General features: G+C 46.1%; 1 protein-coding gene across 1 annotated transcript; it reads left to right on the top strand.

The window, feature by feature from the left end:
- The first annotated feature begins 341 nt into the window (after positions 1-341).
- On the top strand, positions 342-23,441 carry LOC121376899 (bifunctional peptidase and arginyl-hydroxylase JMJD5-like). Its single transcript, XM_041504685.1, has 7 exons — positions 342-972; positions 4,932-5,086; positions 7,475-7,644; positions 8,156-8,316; positions 15,551-15,715; positions 22,042-22,201; positions 22,387-23,441. Exons 1-7 carry the CDS (start codon positions 659-661, stop codon positions 22,606-22,608), a joined length of 1,347 nt encoding a protein of 448 aa, XP_041360619.1. The 5' UTR covers positions 342-658; the 3' UTR covers positions 22,609-23,441.
- The last annotated feature ends 1,083 nt before the right edge of the window (positions 23,442-24,524 follow it).

The following is a 24,524-nucleotide window of genomic DNA, read 5'->3' on the forward strand; positions in this document are numbered from 1 at the left end:
TTTAAAGAAAATTCTCTTCTTAACCGTTTTAGGAGTTTTAGACTATTAACTATTCAGTTGCACCCCATCCCCCAACAAAAAAGATCCTAGCTACGGCCCTGGATACCCATTTTACTAAGATACTCCTACTTGTTTTAAGGTAGGTACGGCCCTGACGTTAACATATTTACTCATACATAATCGTGGGTTCCGTGCGTCCGTCTGTTCACTGTCACCTTTTGCGGGTTTCTGTTACGTTAGTCCATCTGTATCCACTTCCAAATGAGCCACATCGCACGGACTACAGTGTGAAAACCAATTTCTACCTGCGTCCACGTGTTTCATTTTTCTCACTATTTCCATGAACTCTTTGGCGAAAGTCGCTCACAGTATCTAGTGTACGTGTGTGATCAAACCACGTTGGCAATTTTATTGAAAACTACTTTCTTCGATCTTCGCTATTACTGAATAATATTGCAACTGATAAAACTATATTTTTAAATTTGTTTATTTTATCTTTAGACTACCTGATTTACTAGCAGCAGAAAACGGTAACTTAAATTAACAGTTATAAATTTGTTCGAATGTGTTAAGAGTTTAGTTTTCAATTAAAAGAAAAAAAAATCATAACCTGATATAACCAACAAAACGGACCAAAGACTCGTAAAGCTTGACAGTCATGTATTTATTGGCCAGGATGTTTCCTTTGACGTTGTTGTTGTTGCTGTGTTTTCACAAGCAAGCTTTTACCGTTGACATCTCCGATGATACGCCTACACCAGATGGTGACATCCCCAAGAAGGTGACGGTAAAAAAGACGGAACCTCTGTGCAGCTACCCACCCTTACATGGGATTTCCGTCATGGACAATTTCCCAACTCCTGAGTATTTCTATGAATGGTTCGTGCTGCCTGGACAACCTGTGTTGTTTAAATCTGTACTGGATAAAATGGACTCCCCAGCCTATAAGAAGTGGACAGATGATTATTTGCGGTAAGTTATAACAAAACAAGCGTATAGGTATATGAACACAGCTTCCCCAAACCTCCTGTCAAACACTATCCCGAGAATTAAAGAGACTGGTCCCTGTTAGCTGTCAATGTAACATGCGACATGTATGATGTTTCCAAGTAACAGAGCCCCAGGCGCCCCCAACCCTGCAGCCCCGCATCCCGGCTCCCCCGCTCAAGTTAACTTTTTTGTTTTTTCAATACAGTTTCTGGAGGAGCTTGTCTTGTGTCTCGAACCCCCAATAATCTTCGCTCGCCACACAGTTGAGACCCCACCCCCACCCCACCCCTTTGCTAAAATCCATGCACACTGCATAGGCGTCGGAAGATGGCAGCAACTGGGGAGGGGTGGCACTTATTAAATGAGTTCATATTATGCATATTGTGCCCCCCCCCCCAGTTTCAGAGTTGGGGGACCAGTGCTTCCCTGCCCCCCCCACCCCATTTCCGGCGCCTATGCACTGTTTAACATTAAGACTAAAGTTACATGTCAAATACATTTCGGCAAGAGCTCCACCCGTTCCCCCCATCATTTATAATAGTTTAGGGTTAGGGTTAGGGTTAGGGATAGAGTTAGGGTTAGGGTTAGGGTTAGGGATAGAGTTAGGGTTAGGGCCCCATGCCCCACTTTTCTATATATACCCCATCAAAAAATCCCTCTTTAGATCGATAACTAATGGGGGGGGGGGGGGGAACGGGCGGTACACTTTCCAGGGATTCATGGTATCAACCGCTGTTTTGCCAAATGCCCATTCAACTCGAAACTCTGCATTGTGCAGAGAAAGGACCTGACCATGTATTACGGTTTTGTCGTTCATGGTCGATCCCCGTCGGTGGGCCTATTGGGCTATTTTTCGTTCCAGACAGTGTACCATGACTGGTATATCAAAGGTTGTGATATGTGCCATCCTGTCTGTGGGATGGTGCATATAAAAGATCCCTTGCTGCTAATCGAAAAGAGTAGCTCATGAAGTGGCGACAGCGGGTTTCCTCTCTCATTATCTGTGTGGTCCTTGACCGTATGTCCGACGCCATATAACAGTAAATAAAATGTGTTGAGTGCGTCGTTAAATAAAGCATTTCCTTTTACTTTGTCAGTTTGTTTTGTTTAACGACATCACAAGAACGCATTGCTTTGTTAATCATTGGCTATTGAGTATCAGACATGTGGTAATTTTGACATATAGTCTTAGAACGGAACCCGCTACAGTTGTCCTTTAGGTCAGGTCAAGGGGTTTTGCATGCATATTCCGAGGAAGCTGTTGTCGTGCACACCTGTCATGGGCACAGGTGCTGTCCTCAGCCGGCTCCTACGTCCAGGACAGGAAAAGGGTAGGGGTGGACTGGCAAGTGCATGGGAGGACAAATAGCCCAACCGGCTATTGAATTTTTATTATCTCACCTTCATGTAAAATTCTTTAATCTCATTGGTTGTTTGCTGTTGGACAAATCCCTTATCCCCCTGTGGGCGGAGCCAAATTCTTTTATACCCCGTCTGTAATTTCCAACAGTTTCCAGCCGCCCCAGTTAATGCTAAAGCAATAATTAGATTATAAATAACATTGATAATCAATCAAGTATACATAATTAATTTTATTTTTACTATAAAATACACTATTTCAATACTTTTAAAAGCTGCAATGTTGAACTCTGCCACCTAATTACGGTCGTGGTGTTATTGTATTAATGCGCGATTTTTAATTTTTATTTTTTTTAATATTTTTATTTTTTTACTACATACATTTCTGATAAAAAAAAGAAGTGTTTTTTTATTTTTGTTATTAATATCTGTTTCAGACAATTTCGTATTACAAAAATGTGTTGTTGTTTAGGGGTTTAACGTACATATATGCCACGAAAGCTTCACGTACGCCTGTCATGGGCTTAATCTCTGACTTCGCCAGTGACTAAGTCCAGGACAGGGGGAGTTTGAGGTGGGCGGAATTTGGAATACAAGTATTTAGTAGTGTCCAGCGACTGCGCGGACCGACTAGTAGACACCGAAAATGGGCCGTGTTCTGACTGGCTGAATTTCGATTCCTTCGGGTCTAGCTAGAAAAACCTATGTCTACGGAGACTAACTGCACCTAGCATCATGTCCGGACTATGAATTTAAACCCAAAAATAAATTTGACTGCTCGGCCGAAAAGGTTTTAAGGTGATTTGAGCAACTGAACGGGCGCCAAAGTAAAGTGCGTTGGACTATTTATAAAAAAATAAACATAAGAATTTAGAAGCTCGATCGAAAATGTTTAAAGTCCAACTAAGCCCAAAGGAGGTTACCTGTCCTAGTTAAGGTTGGTTATCTCGGGGATCCTGGAGTTGCTCGGAGTGTCGGCAGCTGGTGTTGTCGCTGGCGTAGAGCCTGTACTACCGTGGAGTAACCGGGGCCGCAGTCTGCTCTGAGCATCTTGTGAAGAGACCTGTTGTCCATCTTCAAAACCATGACGCACTGTCTATATATCTGGTCCCTTCGGTGGGTCACGATCACTCCCGGCGTACTACCAAAGGTCTTGTGGTGGATTTCGTAGCTGCTGCCGTCCTCCATTGGCTTCCAGTCAATGTTAGCGAAACCTCCCCGGAGTTTGGTCGGTTGAAGAGTGTCCCCTTGCATGTACGGGTGGAGCTGATGACGAAGTCCACCCAGGGCCAGGATCCATTCGTTCTCGTCCTCGTCCTCGTCCTCGTTCTCTTCCTCTTTCAGGGGGACGGCTTCCGGCGGCGGCTTGGTCTTGGCTGGTTGGGTGGTCGGTGATGACGCCTTCCTTTTCGGTGCCGCCACAGCAACAAATCCTGGTGACGACTCAACGGGAGCGGTCGTTAAAGTTGACCGCTGCACCGAAGTCCGGGGATGCGGGTGCCGATGGCTGTCGCGTCCTCTCCGGAGAACTCGGTGGGGGCGGCGACGCAGAAGGGAGCGCCACTGGCGGTTGAGCCGCCAGCTTTGTCCCTTCCTGAGCCGTCCCCAGCACGGGTTTCTTCCTTCTCCTTCCTCTTCCAGTTCCTCCGGTCCTCTTCTTTGGAGGCGGGTCTCCATATACCAGAGACACGGTCGCCCGTGACCCGGTATAGGTGACCCTAAACTCCAACAAGGAGCCAAAGCTGGCTATCAGTCCCCCCAGGTGGGGGGGGGGGGGGGCAAGTCGAGAGCGCACGGACACACGTCTAGTCTCATCGTGAGTCAGCTGGAGAGTCTGTCAAAAATATGAAGTTAAAAACTCGTTTATCGATTGAACTATTTTTCGTCACTGGCAAGTGGTTTCGTTCGCGTCCGCGTGGTACGGCTCCGTTAATAAGTTGTTAATCAAAATAACGCCAAACAATAATTATTGTTATTTGGCTATATGGTTTAACATGTCGGCAAGATAAATTCGTTGTAGAAGAATCTCTCGGGGTATATGATTTTTTATGTACCCTCTGTGAGCTCTTTTACCCCCTCGCCTTCGGCTCGGGGTAAAAGAACACACAGAGGGTACATAAAAAGCCATATACCCCTCGTGATGCTTCTACAACTTATAAGTCAGCAAAAAAAAAAAGGTGCAATTTCTTGAAAGATTTTTGGCACATTTTTGAACGGTTCACCAAAAGGTAAAAGGGGAGATAGATTTTATTTTTTAATTTAGTATGCCAAGAGTGGCTCGTTTTTGGAACGTAGCCTATTGATGGCCGTCGATGTATGGGAAACTCGTTTTTAGCCCTTATAATGGCTTGCAATTTGTATTTTTCCCATTAGTGGCAAGGGATATTTATATACACCATACCACACAGGCCAGGATAGTACATATCATGACCTTTGATATATCAGTCGTAGTGCACTGGCTGGAACGAGAAATAGCCAAATTACCCATCGACCGCGCATCAAGCGAGCACTTTACCACTGGGCTATGTCCCGCCCCGTATCACTTCAAATGCTAAACACTCCTCTTATCGTCACTGTTTCAGAAAAACGTACGGATCAAGCAAGGTTACGGTGGAGAAGGGAAAAAAGGAAGTACGCAGGGTGGATGGCGTCCGCCAACAAACCCTGGCCGAGTTTCTCAGTAGTTACCACGACCAGGACGTCTACATGATTCAGAACGTCAAGGACAAAATGAAAGGTTTGTCACATTTATGAAATTATCACCTGTTTGGGTGCATCATGTAACTTGGCGTGCAGATCCTGTGTAGTGCTGGTACAACGTCAATGAAAGGTTTGTCACATTTATGAAATTATCACCTGTTTGGGTGCATCATGTAACTTGGCGTGCAGATCCTGTGTAGTGCTGGTACAACGTCAATGAAAGGTTTGTCACATTTATGAAATTATCACCTGTTTGGGTGCATCATGTAACTTGGCATGCAGATCCTGTGTATAGTGCTGGTACAACATCAATGAAAGGTTTGTCACATTTATCACCTGTTTGATTGCAACATGTCACTTGAGGTGCAGATCCTGTGTAGAGTGCTGGTACAACATCAATGGAAGGTCTGTCACATTTATCACCTGTTTGTCACATTTATCAGCTGTTTGATTGCAACATGTCACTTGAGGTGCAGATCCTGTATAGAGTGCTGGTACAACGTCAGTGAAAGGTTTGTCACATTTATCACCTGTTTGTCATATTTATCACATGTTTGTCACATTTATCACCTGTTTGATTGCAACATGTCACTTGAGGTGCAGATCCTGTGTAGTGCTGGTATAACGTCAATAAAAGGTTTGTCACATTTATCATCTGTTTGATTGCAACATGTCACTTGAGGTGCAGATCCTGTATAGAGTGCTGGTACAACGTCAATGAAAGCTTTGTCACATTTATCACATGTTTGTCACATTTATCATCTGTTTGATTGCAACATGTCACTTGAGGTGCAGATCCTGTGTAGTGCTGGTACAACGTCAATGAAAGGTTTGTCACATTTATCACCCGTTTGATTGCAACATGTCACTTGAGGTGCAGATCCTGTTTAGTGCTGGTACAACGTCAGTGAAAGGTTTGTCACATTTATCACCTGTTTGTCACATTTATCATCTGTTTGATTGCAACATGTCACTTGAGGTGCAGATCCTGTGTAGAGTGCTGGTACAACATCAATGAAAGGTTTGTCACATTTATCACCTGTCTGTCACATTTATCACCTGTTTGTCACCTGTTTTGGGTGCAACATATAACTTAACGTACAGACCCAGTGGAGTGCTGGTACAACGTCGATGAAAGGTTTGTCACATGTATCACCTGTTTGGGTGCCGCATGTAGCTTGAGGTGCCGACTCTGTGGCGTGCTGGCACAGTGTGCGTGCCCTTAAGGTTTACCTAGATCGAATATTTCTGTCTCTGTAAAGCTTTATTTCATGTTTTAGGCCTATTTTTTTTTTTTAATGATTTGTCTATTTTATATTGATATTTTATGTTCAGTGGCAGAGACAGAAATATTCGGTCTAAGGGTTCAGGTAACCCATTTCATTTTTACGTAACCCATCATGACCATGTGAATGATATCATAAACTTTATGCGCGAACGAAAAATGGGTTACGCAAAACTACACTTACGCGAGCGACACGCAAATGAAACTATCGCATTCGCAAAATTCAAAGGTCGGATCTGTTTCGAAAATCAGTGTTAAAGGCAAGATATATGATATACAGTACTTTTGGTCAACTAGGTATGTACACACACTCACACACACACGTGCGCACACCCACAAATACTGAGGCAGTCAGTGATAAGACCTAGAGAGATACAGAGAGGGGGGAGAAAGACAAAGAAAGGAAAAAGGGGAAAGAGGAGGGAGAGAAGGGAGAAGGAGGGTAGAGTGAGTCAGACGGAGAGAGACTGAAACATATATATAATATAGACAGACATGTCAGGATACTCTTTAAGATAGACGCACGGGCACCACGGACTCGACCTCTGACCATGCCACAATCTAATTAGCTCCACTATTACATGTGGATCTAACAGCAGCCCGTTGGAGCTCATGTCCAGTAGACCATTCATTCGACCAATCAAAATCTTACTTGCAAAATCATGCCAGTGATTTGAAAATAATTTAAAAACATTCGGGATTATGACGAGGGTAAACAAAATGATTCGGGTGAATTACGAAGTATGCCGGAAACTAATTTCAATATAAAATTTTATATAAAATTCGTTTTACGACGAAAAAAACCCAACGTGATGGTATAGCCATAAAATCTGTTTATACTAGTATACAATCCAGAGTTTATTACTGCACGTTCCTGTTTTTTCAATGTTGAAATAGACCAACAAGTTCGCCTATTGCATATAGTCTCGCACGATATTTTTGGAATTTGTATGCTTCCGAATAACGCTATAAAAGGCGAAGTGCAATTGGTCGATATTTAAATTGTTATTTATAGATAAAATGTCACCTGGACATGGGAGTCCACGCAATGCTGTTAGATCTACTGGTGAGACCAGTAGAGCTGATTTTAATCAGATTGACCACGCCAGTAAATGGTTTGAAACTTGTGAAATGTTTCAGATGAGATACCTGTACCAAAATGTTTGCTTTGCGGGGGCATGCAGCGGCGCCTAGAGCGCCACATCATGTGGTTCAGTGGCGGTGGCACGCGATCTGTCCTTCACCTCGACACCTACCACAACATCAACTGTCTGCTCGACGGGAGGAAGCAGCTTATATTCATCGACAAAGTGAGTAGAATCATATTCTTTAGAGTCGTGAATAGCTAATGATCATTGAATTGTCCTCTAACCGGCCTCTCATTGGCGTAGCCAGGTGTGGGTGCACGGGGGCCATGCTCCCCCAATTACACATTATTTTTTAAAGAAAAAGCCTGTGTTAAATCCCCTGGTTGATATTCTAGAAACAAAGATAAAGTGGAGAGTACATCAAACTAATTTCCCCCAAGATGATATTTTAGAAGCACAAAGATAAAGTCGAGAAATATTTTAGTGGAGAGTGAGTGGTTCATCTTTGAAACACAAAGATAAAGTGAGAGTGGGGGTTTCATAAACTAATTTCCCAAGTTGATAGAAACTTACTAATTTCCCAAGTTGATATTTTACAAGCACAAAGAGAAACTCGAGTGAGAGAGAGGTTTATCAAACATGTACCAAGTTTCCGAAGTTGATATTTTAGAAACAAAGATAAAGTGAAAAACAAGGGGTTCATGAAACTTAATTTCCCAAGTTGATATTTTAGAAACACCAAGATAAAGTCGAGAGTGAGGGGTTCGTAGCAGATCGTGGATACAGCGAGGTGAACGTCGATGACGTGGATTACGACACGTTCCCCCAGTTCAAGAACATCCCGTGGATAAACGCTACAATGGAAAAGGGAGATTGCCTGTTCATTCCTAGAAGGTAACTAAAGATAAACGCTACAATGGAAAAGGGAGATTGCCTGTTCATTCCTAGAAGGTAACTAAAGATAAACGCTACAATGGAAAAGGGAGATTGCCTGGTCATTCCTAGAAGGTAAATGAAGATAAACGCTACAATGTAAAAGGGAGATTGCCAGTTAATTTCTAAGGGGTAAATGAAGATAAACGCTACAATGGAAAAGGGGCATTACTTGTCATTTCTAGAAGGTAACTAATGATAAACGCTACAATGGAAAAGGGAGATTGCCTGTTCATTTCTAAAAGGTAACGGAAGATAAACGCTACAATGGAAAAGGGAGATTGCCTGTTCATTTCTAAAGGGTAAATGAAGACAAATGCTACAATGGAAAAGGGGGATTACTTGTCATTCCTACAAGGTAATAGTCTTATTCAACTTACTGTGCTAGCACAACAAAAATGCTATTCAACCTGAGTCATACCTACACACTGCAGAATTCTCTCCCTTGCCGAATATGCGCAATGCTATCCTTGCACGGGCTACCTGTAACTTCATTCTCAATTCTGCAGTCCACCTGTTAACACCTGTTAAGCTTTGGCAAAAAGTTTTCTTTACTTGTAATTTTGTGTTTGTTTTTCGGTTGAACTTGACATATGGTTGGTAGTTGGGAATTCTGTGTTGAATTTACCATGTCCGACGCGAGTTCGTTGACAGCTAGCGCACGGAAAGTTTGTGCGCGAGATGGTTGTCCATTTCCTTTACGACGTAAAGACACACACGTGTTGTGTCCGGACTGTCGGTCTTGTTCTCAAGACCGTCAGTGTGAGATCTGCGCCACGTGGTCGCCTGACCAGTGGGTTCGGTTCGGTTCGGTTCGCAGACTCAGGTTTCGGGTACCAGCAAAATCTTGTCGTCTGCTTCGGCAGTAGTCGGCAAGTCGGACTTAGTGGGTAGGTCCCATAAGTCTGTAGACACTTCGAAAAGTGTCCGGAAAGGGGGAAAACACAAGGGTGTATCTTCGTCGGTCCGTGTTACGAGTACAGTTACCGATACTTCGGGAGCGCCCCCCCCCCCCCCCCCCCCGGGCTCCTATTGTGACCGTGGTAAGTGAGCCGTCTTCGTTAGTGACGGCGCCTCTTCTGTTTGTGTGGCTTCGTCGCGGGCGTCGCCATCGTCGTTACGGTTACCTTTACAAACAGAAGTGGGGGGCAGGGTGGAGTCGTCGCGGCACCGGTTTTGACGACTTCATCGGTTACCGAGCACATGCATTCCGTTGTGCATAGGTCCACTACTTCGTCCGCAGAGCAGGTGGCCCCGACTTTGCCTTCGATTGCTGACAGTCGCTTCGGCACCTCAGCATTCTCAAGGCCCGAGGAGAGTTCTGCCAGTTTGCTTCGAACTGAGCCAGTTGTTACGATGCCGGGATCCGTCTCTGATGGCATCCCGACCGATGTTTACCGTTGGGTGGAGGACTCATCCCGTTTGGGTCCTCCGTTTGCATATGTTTACGCCAAGGGTCCGGTGACTTCGGTAGCAACGGACATCTCCTCACAGTTTGCACTGTCTTTGGTCCCTACCTCTTCGACTTTACTCGATAGAGGACGAGGTTCGCGCAGATACCCCTCGGCTGGGGGTACTCTGTGGTCGCAAACTCCGACCGTTCCGCACTTGGCGCAGGAACGACCGTTAGGCTTTCAGGAAACGTTGTTTCGGAGTTTTGTGGAATTTTTTAACGCTTCGCCTCAGTTGGGATCATTGCTTTCGCAGACGGGACTGTCGGGCGCGGCTCCCATTCCCCCCCCCCCCCCCCCCCCCTGATTTTCCGCCAAAACCAGCAGAAACTGCGTCTCGACAGAAGTTTGACGATGCAGTTAGGGATTGTCGTTCGGTTCCTATTGTTTCCGTCTCGGGAGACGCTGCCCCAGGGGCGTCTCGATTAGGGGGAGGAGTCCATGTAGATCTTCGGGATCCAATGGACAGTGACTTGGCTTCAGAGGAAGCGTCGGTTGGACCGGATTCTGTCGCTGACCCAGCTCTCTCTCACTTCGGTTCGGAGGTAGAGGAGGAGTGCGATTATCCGGCGGTTCTGGCTTTTGTCAGGGACCAAGTCCGACAGGTATGCAGGGACGCTATACCTCAGGTTGAGGCCCAGCCTACATTCAAGGGTGTCTCCTTCGGGAACCGTTCTTTGAATTTGGTCACTCCTCGTGAGGAGTCGGGTTTACCACTTGCACAAGAGGCGCACAGTTCACTTTGTGACATTGATGTGTTGATCACTGGCAGTGATCGTATCCTGGGAGTGGGTGTTGATGAGTACCCAACGGCACTGCCTACGGGGAAAATCTTAACGGGAGCGCGCATTTTTCGTGCCGACTCCTATGAGACGTTGGGGGCGGATTTTCTCGAACATCCGGCGGTCGTTTCCGCTAGTGTCCGAGCCGCTTGTTCCCCATCGCCGCATGTGTCATTGCCAATCGCGGATCTGGGAATCGTTCGATCGGCTGGCTAAGTCGATGTTCCAGGTTAATAACCATTTAGGTACGTTCCTATTTGGCTTGGATAAGGCTGTCGAGAGCCTTCCCGCGATGGCGAAAGGCTGTTTGGAGGCTGCGTCAAAAGCCTCTAAGCATATCGCTCAGTTATCTGGCCGATTGTTTGCGAAGAATCTTTTGTTACGGCGTGACCATTACCTGGCGGGTTTTGAGTGCGTCAAACGTTGCGAAGACGTTTTTTCGTACACGTTCGGTACGGGAAAATGTACTTTTCGGTCCCGATTTTAATATTGTCCTAGACAAGGATTTGTCGCGACCAGTCCCGAACACTCAACCCTCAACCTCTGGTAAACGTCGGTCCACGTTTTCGGGGTTCAAGCCGCCTCCTGTGAAAAAGGCTGCTGTTTTACAGTCGGCTCAGATCCCTAGGGTTCCTGACACTAGGAGGCAACCAGGTAACAACCCGTCTTCCGCTAAGCGAGAACGCAAACGTCGTGCTGCGTTTCGTTCTCAGTCCACCAAAGGCGTTGCGCCTACGGGTGGTAAGCGGTTGGGGTGAGGGTACGTGAACGATCGGCAGTTGCTTTCGGAGGTACCGTTAGCAACCATACCCGTGGGGGGCAGGCTCCGCTATTTCCTTCGAAATTGGTGCAAGCTGCCTGGTCTCGACCCCTGGGTTCTGTCGGTCGTTCGACACGGTTACAAAATACTCTTTTCTTCGATCCCCACTCTTACTTCCACTCCGAGAATGCCGCCGTTACCGTCCGCGGATCGGCGCGTTTTAGTGGAGAGTATGATTGCCGAGTTTCTCGACAAAGGGGCCATCCAGAGAGTCGGTCTGGACACTCCTGGATTTTATTCTCATCTTTTCTTCGCCCAGAAGAAAAATGGGAAATGGAGACCAATCCTAAATTTGAAGCCACTGAACGTCTACGTCGATGTTCCTTCCATGAAAATGAAAACGGTTCATTCGGTCCGGAACCTGCTTCAAATTGGGGAGTGGGCTGCGTCGATCGATCTGAAAGACGCATACCTCCATGTCCCGGTGCACAAGACGTTTTGGAAGTTTCTGCGCTTCCTGTTCGACAGGAAAGCGTACGAGTTTCGTGTGCTCCCGTTCGGTTTGGCGACGAGTCCCCATGCTTTTACACGTGTGGTAAAAGCGGTGGTAGGTCATGTTCATTTGTTAGGGGTTCGAATGCATACCTATCTAGACGATTGGTTGATCCCAGCTTCGTCGCAACAGGAGTGTCAGACCAATGTCGGGTTGGTTTTGGACACGATCCTCCAATTGGGTTTTATTCCCAATTGGGTGAAATCGGAGTTAACGCCGACTCAGATTTTCACATATCTCGGAGTGGTCTTCGATCTTGTGGTAGCGTCGGTTCGTCCCACCGATGCGCGTATCCACAATTTTCAAACGTCGGCGCGACGTTTGATGGGGGAGCAAAGTACTACGGTACGATCTCTCAACGTGGTGTTGGGCCACCTCGAATCTCTGGCCTCATTGATCGTGCGGTTCAGACGATTCAAACGACCACTCCAGTGGCATTTGTCCCCACGGTGGGACGGTCACAATTGGGACATGATAGTGCCTCTGGGCCCATGGTTCACTCATCCGATACAGGAGTGCCTGTCGGACAAGTGCATGTCCCTATCGGTTCCGTTGCACCCCCCTGCTCCGGATCTGATCCTTTTCACGGATGCGTCGCTGCACGGGTACGGGGCGCATCTGTTGGATCAACACATTTCAGGGGTATGGAATCTCTCCCTCAACACGTCGTGTCTGTGCGCAGGGCAACGGAAAGGGGTCGACCTCTTTTCCGTCCATCTGCCATCGATTCATGCTTCGGACATGTTTAACACTCTACCCTTTTCTGAGGGATGGTTTTTTTTTGTAGTGTTGTCTACCGTTTCCTCTCCCTGGGGAGATGTTTTTCTTCCCTTTCTTGGGGATGAGTTTTTCCTTTGGGAAGCCCCTTTTTATTCCCAAAAGTTTTTTGACTCCTTGTTACCGTATGTCGTGGTTCGTCCTATCTCCATGTCATTACTTCAAAGGAGCTTTTTGGGTACTGGTAAGTCCTCTATTTTCTTACCTCCTCCCATTAATGTTGAATTCACGTGCTCTAACAGTGTCATTGCACGTCCGTTATAGCATATTTGTTGTGCTAGCACCGTAAGTTGAATTAGACTATTAGAAAATATGTTTCTAATTTTCATTATTATTCATACTTACCTAGTGCTAGCACAACAAACTATACCTCCCGCCCACCCCTATGAGGCTTTCCCTCGGTGGGTTTGGGTGGACTTTGAACCGAGAATGAAGTTAGGCCTACAGGTAGCCCGTGCAAGGATAGCATTGCGCATATCCGGCAAGGGAGAGAATTCTGCAGTGTGTAGGTATGACTCAGGTTGAATAGCATTTTTGTTGTGCTAGCACTAGGTAAGTATAAATAATAATGAAAATTAGAAACAAATTTTCTAACTAACGATAAACGCTACGATGGAAAAGGGAGATTGCCTGTTCATTTCTAAAGGGTTAATGAAGACAAACGCTACAGTGGAAAAGGGAGATTGCCAGTTAATTTCTAAAGGGTAAATGAAGATAAACGCTACAATGGAAAAGGTGCATTACTTGTCATTTCTAGAAGGCAACTAAAGATAAACGCTACAATGGAAAAGGGAGATTTCCTGTTCATTTCTAAAAGGTAACTGAAGATAAATGCTACAATGGAAAAGGGGGATTACTTGTCATTCCTAGAAGGTAATTAAATAATTCGTTTTTAGTTTCCATAATTCTGTTGCCCTTCTTTCATAAACTCACCAGATTAGCCAACTACAGCAATTGTTGTGACCTCAATGGGCTATTTCTCGTTCCTGCCAGTGCTCCATAACTGGTGTAACAAAGGCCATGGTATGTACTATTATGTCTGTTGGATGGTGCATATAAAAGATCACTTGCTGCTAATCGAAAAGAGTAGCCTATGAAGTGGTGACAGCAGGTTTCCTCTCTCAATATCTGTGTGGTCCTTAACCATATGTCTGACGCCATAAAACCATAAATAAAATGTGCTGAGTGCATTGTTAAATGAAACATTTCTTTCTTTGTTATGGTGATGAGTCAACTACAGCAGTTGTTGTGATGGGTCAACTACAGCAGCTGCTGTTGTGATGGATTAACTACAACAGTTGTTGTGATGGATTAACTACAACAGTTGTTGTGATGGATTAACTACAACAGTTGTTGTGATGGGTCAACTACAGCAGCTGCTGTTGTGATGGATTAACTACAACAGTTGTTGTGATGGGTCAACTACAGCAGCTGCTGTTGTGATGGATTAACTACAACAGTTGTTGTGATGGATTAACTACAACAGTAGTTGTGATGGATTAACTACAACAGTTGTTGTGATGGGTCAACTACAGCAGCTGCTGTTGTGATGGATTAACTACAACAGTTGTTGTGATGGATTAACTACAACAGTTGTTGTGATGGGTCAACTACAGCAGTTGTTGTGATGGGTCAACTACAGCAGCTGCTGTTGTGATGGATTAACTACAACAGTTGTTGTGATGGGTCAACTACAGCAGCTGCTGTTGTGATGGATTAACTACAACAGTTGTTGTGATGGGTCAACTACAGCAGTTGTTGTGATGGGTCAACTACAGCAGTTGTTGTGATGGGTCAACTACAGCAGCTGCTGTTGTGATGGATTAACTACAACAGTTGTTGTGATGGGTAAACTACAGCAGTTGTTGTGATGGGTCAACTACAGCAGTTGTTGTGATGGGTCAACTACAGCAGCTGCTGTTGTGATGGATTAACTACAGCAGTTGTTGTGATGGGTCAACTACAGCAGTTGTTGTGATGGGTCAACTACAGCAGCTGCTGTTGTGATGGATTAACTACAACAGTTGTTGTGTTGGTTAACTACAGCAACTGCTGTTGTGGTGGGTCAACGACAGCAGCTGCTGTTGTGATGGGTCAAAGGGCTATACATATAGCCAATGAAGCCTAGGTGTCTGAATTCACCTTTCAACTGAGGGGATGGGTTGCATTATATAATCGGCAGAGCTGGGAGATGGATGGGGGTGTTGCAGTTCTATGCCATCCTTACAATGCCCTTTTCAGTTTAAAAGTGGTGAATGCCATATCAGTGTGGCACGATATGCTCACATTTCATGATCACTATTTGGGTAACAAAACCATTTTGATATTTCCCTGTATCTCATGGGAAGTGGCATTCTCCTACAAAGTATAATGGATCGTCGTGGGAAGTGGCAGTCCTTGTAATAACAAAATACACCATAGTGACCCATGCACTGTTTAACTGTAGAATACTGGTATGTAGTACATGTATTTGAAAGCACTGAATATTCTAACATGTACACCTTATGACTCGGTCACTAATCTCTGAGGCGGAATGTAGCCCAGTGGTAAAAGTGCTCACTTGATGCGCGGTCGGTTTAGAATCGATCCCTGTCAGTGGGCCCATTGGGCTATTTCTCGCTCCAGTCAGTGCACCACGACTGGTACACCAAAAGCCATGGTGTGTGCTATCCTGTCTTTGGGATGGTGCATATAAAAGATCCCTTGCTGCTGATCGAAAAGAGTAGCCCATGAAGTGGCAACAGCGGGTTTCCTCCCATATCTGTGTGGTCCTTAACCATACGTTCAACGCCATATAACCGTAAATAAAATGTGTTGAGTGCGTCGTTAAATAAAACATTTCCTTCCTTCTTCCTTCATTCTTTCATTTTAGTTGGTATCACCAAGTGAACTCGTATGGAAGTCGGAATCTGGCTGTCAACATATGGTGGATACATGTCCCGTGGTTCAACACAACGGACTGTGTCAAGGCTGCTGGCATGCCCAGACCAACAATGTTAAGCTCGTATCCCAGAGCCCCCTATGAAGAACGAATCAGGCAAGTACTCAAGAGTAGTAGAGCTCTCCGACATTCTACATCTCACATTCTGGTGCATATATTCACAGGTGCAGTGGCGTAGCGTGGGCAGTTGGCCTGGGCGCAAAATTCTGGACTGGTGTAAGGGACTCTGGGAGTGCTAACGGTCCACTGGTTAGTGGGTGCAATACTTGCCTTGCCCTGGCAGCTGGCAATCCATGCTATACCACTGCACAGGTGGCTCTTTTATGCTTAATAGTGTTTGTCATAAGCATTCGAGGGGGAGGGGGCAGGTGAAGGCAACTGCCTCCCTAGTGCTGGAGCAATCCTCAAATTCAGGCAAAAATAAGAGATATTTGGGTAAAATGTGCTAAACTGACAATATATTAACATGTATTTCCATCATTCTTCCTACAAATGTAAGAATATGCAGTGATTAGTTTGCAACCCTATATAACCGTTTGGCAGTAATGTTAATATGAATAAATAATGTCAGGCAGATTTGTTTTTAATTTGGGCAAAACCTATCCTGCTCCCACTCCCCTCCTTTACTGAAATGGGAGCCTGTACACGTAAGGTGTTTGTAAACAGCCAGGCTGTAAGTTTAAAAGTACATTTAGTTGACCTGGGGACAGGATGTAGCCCAGTGGTAAAGTGCTCGTTTGATGCGCGGTCGGTCTAGGATCGATCCCCGTTGGTGGGCTCATTGGACCATTTCTCGTTCCAGCCAGTACACCACAACTGGTATATCAAAGGCTGTGGTATGTGCTGTCCTGTCTGTGGAATGGTGCATATTAAAAATCCCTTGCTACTAATGGAAAAATGTAGCGGGTTTCCTCTGTCAAAATCATCATATGTTCGACATCCAATAGCCGATGATTAATAAATCAATGTGCTCTAGTGGTGTCGTTAAATAAAACAAGTTTTTTTTTCAGCCCTACATAAATACACAGAAGAACTGAATTGGGATAGGATGTGGATACAATGACGAAGGGCTGACAAATCATGGTTAGCATTTTTAGTCCCCTACCAGTCCAACCGGAGGGGATTATAGGTTTCATCTCCATCCTTTTGTCGGTCTGTCCATCCGTCAGTCTGTCTACCTGTCCATCCATCTCACATATAGTTTTCTGGATGCTTTATTTTTAGAATGCCTTGAGATATTGACCTTGAATTTTGTGTATAGCTTTATAATTAAATTTTCTTTGCGTCTATACACTTTACGGCAATCTGATTGATCCAGAGGTGCTTACTTTTTTTCATTCATATCTCGATGAAACCCCCAAAAAATAAGCCACGCCTACTACCCCCCACCTCCCCCCCCCCACCGACTCGCACTACTTTAGTGCAACAAGCCGGATTATTAGAAGGCAATCATATTTAGATATTTTGAAGAAAACACACTGCTATAGCAGAGTAGACAGTAAGGGATCTTTTATATGCACCATGACACAGACAAAATAGTACATACCACAGCCTTTGTTACACCAGTCGTGGTTCACTGGTTGGAACGAGAAACAGCCAAATGGGGCCACCAACGGGGATCGATCCTAAACCGACCGCACATCAAGCGAACGCTTTACCACTGGGCTGCGTTCCACCCAATCCCAGACCGACCACACATCAAGCGAGCACTTTACCACTGGACTGTGTTCCTCCCAATCCCAGACCGACCACACATCAAGCGAGCGCTTTACCACTGGACTGTGTTCCTCCCAATCCCAGACCGACCACACATCAAGCGAGCACTTTACCACTGGACTGTGTTCCCAATCCCAGACCGAATCCCAGACCGACCACACATCAAGCGAGCACTTTACCACTGGACTGTGTTCCGCCCAATCCCAGACCGACCACACATCAAGCAAGCACTTTACCACTGGACTGTGTTCCGCCCAATCCCAGACCGACCACACATCAAGCGAGCACTTTACCACTGGACTGTGTTCCTCCCAATCCCAGACCGACCACACATCAAGCAAGCCCTTTACCACTGGACTGTGTTCCTCCCAATCCCAGACCGACCACACATCAAGCGAGCGCTTTACCACTGGACTGTGTTCCTCCCAATCCCAGACCGACCACACATCAAGCGAGCACTTTACCACTGGACTGTGTTCCGCCCAATCCCAGACCGACCACACATCAAGCAAGCACTTTACCACTGGACTGTGTTCCGCCCAATCCCAGACCGACCACACATCAAGCAAGCACTTTACCACTGGACTGTGTTCCGCCCAATCCCAGACCGACCACACATCAAGCAAGCACTTTACCACTGGACTGTGTTCCGCCCAATCCCAAGCCGAGCACTTTACCACTGGACTGTGTTCCTCCCAATCCCAGACCGACCACACATCAAGCGAGCACTTTACCACTGGACTGTGTTCCGCCCAATCCCAGACCGACCACACATCAAGCGAGCGCTTTACCACTGGACTGTGTTCCGCCCAATCCCAGACCGACCACACATCAAGCAAGCACTTTACCACTGGACTGTGTTCCGCCCAATCCCAGACCGACCACACATCAAGCGAGCACTTTACCACTGGACTGTGTTCCGCCCAATCCCAGACCGACCACACATCAAGCGAGCCACTTTACCACTGGACTGTGTTCCGCCCAATCCCAGACCGACCACACATCAAGCGAGCACTTTACCACTGGACTGTGTTCCGCCCAATCCCAGACCGACCACACATCAAGCGAGCACTTTACCACTGGACTGTGTGTTCCGACCCAATCCCAGACCGACCACCACATCAAGCAGCACTTTACCACTGGACTGTGTTCCGCCCAATCCCAGACCGACCACACATCAAGCAAGCACTTTACCACTGGACTGTGTTCCGCCCAATCCCAGACCGACCACACATCAAGCAAGCACTTTACCACTGGACTGTGTTCCGCCCAATCCCAGACCGACCACACATCAAGCAAGCACTTTACCACTGGACTGTGTTCCGCCCAATCCCAGACCGACCACACATCAAGCAAGCACTTTACCACTGGACTGTGTTCCGCCCAATCCCAGACCGACCACACATCAAGCGAGCACTTTACCACTGGACTGTGTTCCGCCCAATCCCAGACCGACCACACATCAAGCGAGCACTTTACCACTGGACTGTGTTCCGCCCAATCCCAGACCGACCACACATCAAGCGAGCACTTTACCACTGGACTGTGTTCCTCCCAATCCCAGACCGACCACACATCAAGCGAGCGCTTTACCACTGGACTGTGTTCCGCCCAATCCCAGACCGACCACACATCAAGCGAGCACTTTACCACTGGACTGTGTTCCGCCCAATCCCAGACCGACCACACATCAAGCGAGCGCTTTACCACTGGACTGTGTTCCGCCCAATCCCAGACCGACCACACATCAAGCGAGCGCTTTACCACTGGACTGTGTTCCGCCCAATCCCAGACCGACCACACATCAAGCGAGCACTTTACCACTGGACTGTGTTCCGCCCAATCCCAGACCGACCACACATCAAGCAAGCACTTTACCACTGGACTGTGTTCCGCCCAATCCCAGACCGACCACACATCAAGCAAGCACTTTACCACTGGACTGTGTTCCGCCCAATCCCAGACCGACCACACATCAAGCAAGCACTTTACCACTGGACTGTGTTCCGCCCAATCCCAGACCGACCACACATCAAGCAAGCACTTTACCACTGGACTGTGTTCCTCCCAATCCCACCGATCCCAGACTGTGTTCGACCGACCACACATCAAGCAAGCACTTTACCACTGGACTGTGTTCCGCCCAATCCCAGACCGACCACACATCAAGCAAGCACTTTACCACTGGACTGTGTTCCGCCCAATCCCAGACCGACCACACATCAAGCAAGCACTTTACCACTGGACTGTGTTCCGCCCAATCCCAGACCGACCACACATCAAGCAAGCACTTTACCACTGGACTGTGTTCCGCCCAATCCCAGACCGACCACACATCAAGCGAGCACTTTACCACTGGACTGTGTTCCGCCCAATCCCAGACCGACCACACATCAAGCAAGCACTTTACCACTGGACTGTGTTCCGCCCAATCCCAGACCGACCACACATCAAGCAAGCACTTTACCACTGGACTGTGTTCCTCCCAATCCCAGACCGACCACACATCAAGCGAGCACTTTACCACTGGACTGTGTTCCCAGACCCAATCCCAGACCGACCACACATCAAGCGAGCACTTTACCACTGGACTGTGTTCCGCCCAATCCCAGACCGACCACACATCAAGCGAGCACTTTACCACTGGACTGTGTTCCGCCCAATCCCAGACCGACCACACATCAAGCAAGCACTTTACCACTGGACTGTGTTCCGCCCAATCCCAGACCGACCACACATCAAGCAAGCACTTTACCACTGGACTGTGTTCCGCCCAATCCCAGACCGACCACACATCAAGCGAGCACTTTACCACTGGACTGTGTTCCGCCCAATCCCAGACCGACCACACATCAAGCGAGCGCTTTACCACTGGACTGTGTTCCGCCCAATCCCAGACCGACCACACATCAAGCGAGCACTTTACCACTGGACTGTGTTCCGACCCCAATCCCAGACCGACCACCCAATCATCGAGCACGCATCTAGCAAGCACTTTACCACTGGACTGTGTTCCGCCCAATCCCAGACCGACCACGCATCTAGCAAGCACTTTACCACTGGACTGTGTTCCGCCCAATCCCAGACCGACCACGCATCAAGCAAGCACTTTACCACTGGACTGTGTTCCGCCCAATCCCAGACCGACCACACATCAAGCAAGCACTTTACCACTGGACTGTGTTCCGCCCAATCCCAGACCGACCACACATCAAGCAAGCACTTTACCACTGGACTGTGTTCCTCCCAATCCCAGACCGACCACACATCAAGCAAGCACTTTACCACTGGACTGTGTTCCTCCCAATCCCAGACCGACCACACATCAAGCAAGCACTTTACCACTGGACTGTGTTCCGCCCAATCCCAGACCGACCACACATCAAGCGAGCACTTTACCACTGGACTGTGTTCCGCCCAATCCCAGACCGACCACACATCAAGCGAGCGCTTTACCACTGGACTGTGTTCCGCCCAATCCCAGACCGACCACACATCAAGCGAGCGCTTTACCACTGGACTGTGTTCCTCCCAATCCCAGACCGACCACACATCAAGCGAGCGCTTTACCACTGGACTGTGTTCCGCCCAATCCCAGACCGACCACACATCAAGCGAGCACTTTACCACTGGACTGTGTTCCGCCCAATCCCAGACCGACCACACATCAAGCAAGCACTTTACCACTGGACTGTGTTCCTCCCAATCCCAGACCGACCACACATCAAGCAAGCACTTTACCACTGGACTGTGTTCCTCCCAATCCCAGACCGACCACACATCAAGCAAGCACTTTACCACTGGACTGTGTTCCGCCCAATCCCAGACCGACCACACATCAAGCAAGCACTTTACCACTGGACTGTGTTCCGCCCAATCCCAGACCGACCACACATCAAGCAAGCACTTTACCACTGGACTGTGTTCCTCCCAATCCCAGACCGACCACACATCAAGCAAGCACTTTACCACTGGACTGTGTTCCGCCCAATCCCAGACCGACCTCACATCAAGCAAGCACTTTACCACTGGACTGTGTTCCGCCCAATCCCAGACCGACCACACATCAAGCGAGCGCTTTACCCAATCCCAGACCGACCACGCATCAAGCAAGCACTTTACCACTGGACTGTGTTCCGCCCAATCCCAGACCGACCACGCATCTAGCAAGCACTTTACCACTGGACTGTGTTCCGCCCAATCCCAGACGACCACGCATCTAGCAAGCACTTTACCACTGGACTGTATTCCGCCCAATCCCAGACCGACCACGCATCAAGCAAGCACTTTACCACTGGACTGTGTTCCGCCCAATCCCAGACCGACCACACATCAAGCAAGCACTTTACCACTGGACTGTGTTCCGCCCAATCCCAGACCGACCACACATCAAGCGAGCACTTTACCACTGGACTGTGTTCCGCCCAATCCCAGACCGACCACGCATCAAGCAAGCACTTTACCACTGGGCTGCGTTCCACCCGTCTGTGGGAAAGTGCATATAAAAGATTCCTTGTTGCTAATGGGAAAAAAATATAGCAGGTTTCTTCTGACGACTACAAGTCAGAATTACCAAATGTTTAACATCTAGTAGCCGATGATTAATGTTAATTAGTGGTGGTGTTAAAAAAAAACCTACTTAAAATTGTTTGAAATTACTAGGTAACTATTAATTTGAATTGTTTAGGCTTGTTATATTTTCGCAGGCTGTATCTGTTTGATCCATTTGTCGACATGTCTGAGGTGAACAAGCGCACATTCCTCGATACGTATTTCTCCAGCGAGTCGACTCTTGGCGATGGTGCAGTGGCTAATGATCCCAAATCTGACAAAGAACAGCAACGGATTGCACACAGAATCGAAAAGGTGATCCCTTAAGAATAGTACAATAAAGGAACATGGTGGAAGGCTTTTATTAATATCAGATACATTGTATGATTTCAGTTAACAAAATCGGCTCTCATAGTCAAAAATATTCCTTAGTGTTTAAAGCTAGGGTATATCCCTTTAATGTTCAATGTAAGCCATGAGTTTTTTGTTTTTTTCTGCAGATGTTTGAATTTATGGACACTGACAATAACAAAGTGCTGAATTGGGATGAGATAATGACGTTCAACATCACATCACTTCTGGTCAACTACGGGGACATGTTTCCCTTTGATCCAAATGATGTTCTGTTTGAGGACAAGCTTTTGGAAGAGGATGTGATTGAAGCCTATACAGAAGAGCCGAAACCTTCGGCCAAGACTACAGTTTCTCACGATGAATTTTAGTACGACCGTACGGAAGACACTAATCGGATGTAATTAGTAAAGCATTGATGCTAATTCAGAAGAACTGAAACCATCAGCCCAAACTCATGATGCATTTTAGTAGAACTGCACTGAACACTAGTCAGATGTAATTAGTGAAACATTCATGGATATTCAGAAGAACTGAAACCTTTGTCCCAAACTCTTGATGCATTTTAGTAGAACTGTACTGAACAAAAAAAAAAGACCGTACTGATAATTAATCGGATGTAATTAGTGAAACATTCATGGGTGTTAAAAAGAGCTAACAAACTACAATGACTCATGATGAATTTTAGTAGAACCACAGGCTCGTAGAAACTGGGGGCCAGGGGGGATGTGCACCCCACTTGTGAGTGACCATACAGAAGACACTAATCGGATGTAATTCGTAAAACATTCATGGTAATTCAAGGATTAATCTGAAGTATTAAACATTTTTAATTGGCCACGGAGTCAAAATGGCAGAAGATCTACAAACAGCATGCAATTTTCAAAGTAGTTTTTTGGTAGTTAAGTAACTTCTAAGTTCAATATTTGGCAAAAGACCGTACAAACCCAAGGTAATGTTAATGATGACAGTCTATAACAACACTAGCATGACACAGTATTGGAAAATCCCTAGACTTGAGTGCTCTTTAAATACTAAAGCTAACAGCTTGAACTTCTGGGCGTATTTGAGGCATGACTTAGCGCAGTGGTAAAGTCGGTGGGCGCATTGGGCTACTTCTCATTCCAGCCAGTTCACCGCGACTGGTATATCAAAGGCTGTGGTATGTGCTATCCTGTCTGGGATGGTGCATATAAAAAATGCCTTGCTGCTTTAGAAAAAATGTAGCTGGTTTCCTCTGATGACTACGAGTCAGAATTACCAAACGTTTGACATTCAATAGCCGATGATTAATTAATCAATGTGCTCCAGTGGTGTCATTAAACAAAACAAACAAAATTCAGGACATGTTTGTTTTATGTGAGGCAATACCCGGGGATGATTATATGGGGGATGGGTGGAAGGAACTTGGATTATTTTAATACAAACAAGCATTCTGACAGTTTGATTGAAACATATTTTATTGCATACAAGGTACAAATGGATTGGGCACAAGTTATCCAACTTAAAAGGCCCTCTCCTAATAACATACAATAATGAAAATATGACAATAACAGCGACTACAGTTATTACAAGAATATAATTTTTTTTTTAAATATTCAAAGAAGTATATACATTCAAAAAGAAGTATATACATTCAAAAAGAAGTATATACATTCTGAGAGTACTGCTAAAGAAATACATGTCCCCTACCTGGCCTAACAAAGTTTGGTGTTCTCAATTCAAGGGCCATATAACTTTGCGAAAAATGGGTAAATTGCCATGAAAGTCAAACTTGATCTGTAATAGCACATAACAAAATTTCAGCTCTACTTGTACATGTACATCCTCTAGGCAATATAAATCGTCTGGAAAACAATGTGTGGTAGACGGGACAGACAGAAGGGTGAAGACAAAACCTATAGTCTCCTCCAGTTGGACCTGTAGGGGATTAATGATTATTTTATTGTATTTTATTTTATTTTATGGTGAAGGGGAGTTAGAAAAAATGTCAAACCTTTCATGTATTAATTTCTTGAACAGCCATTAAAGAATGACACAAATTTTACTTGTTTTGTTTTCACAAGTTATTTACCTTTAGGTTCTGCTTTCTCCAAAATTTACATTGTTGATTTGAAAAAATATATTATAATTGATCTGTGTTGTGAAATGTAGATTCCATAACATGCCTCCTGCATCACCCGTTAAATAGTATGTCCGTAACGAGGGAACGGAGTACCATATTCACAACACATCAATTATAATTTCCCATATTAATTAAAAAGTAAATAATACATATTATGTACTC

Source organism: Gigantopelta aegis, chromosome 2 (assembly GCF_016097555.1).
Source record: "Gigantopelta aegis isolate Gae_Host chromosome 2, Gae_host_genome, whole genome shotgun sequence".
NCBI lineage: Eukaryota > Metazoa > Mollusca > Gastropoda > Neomphalida > Peltospiridae > Gigantopelta > Gigantopelta aegis.

Coding starts and splice junctions, on each gene's coding strand:
- LOC121376899 (XM_041504685.1), top strand. CDS start 659: ATGTATTTATTGGCCAGGATGTTTCCTTTGACGTTGTTGTTGTTGCTG. Junction 7,645..8,155: donor AGCTTATATTCATCGACAAA/GTGAGTAGAATC, acceptor TTGATATTTTAG/AAACACCAAGATAAAGTCGA. Junction 15,716..22,041: donor CCCTATGAAGAACGAATCAG/GCAAGTACTCAA, acceptor ATATTTTCGCAG/GCTGTATCTGTTTGATCCAT.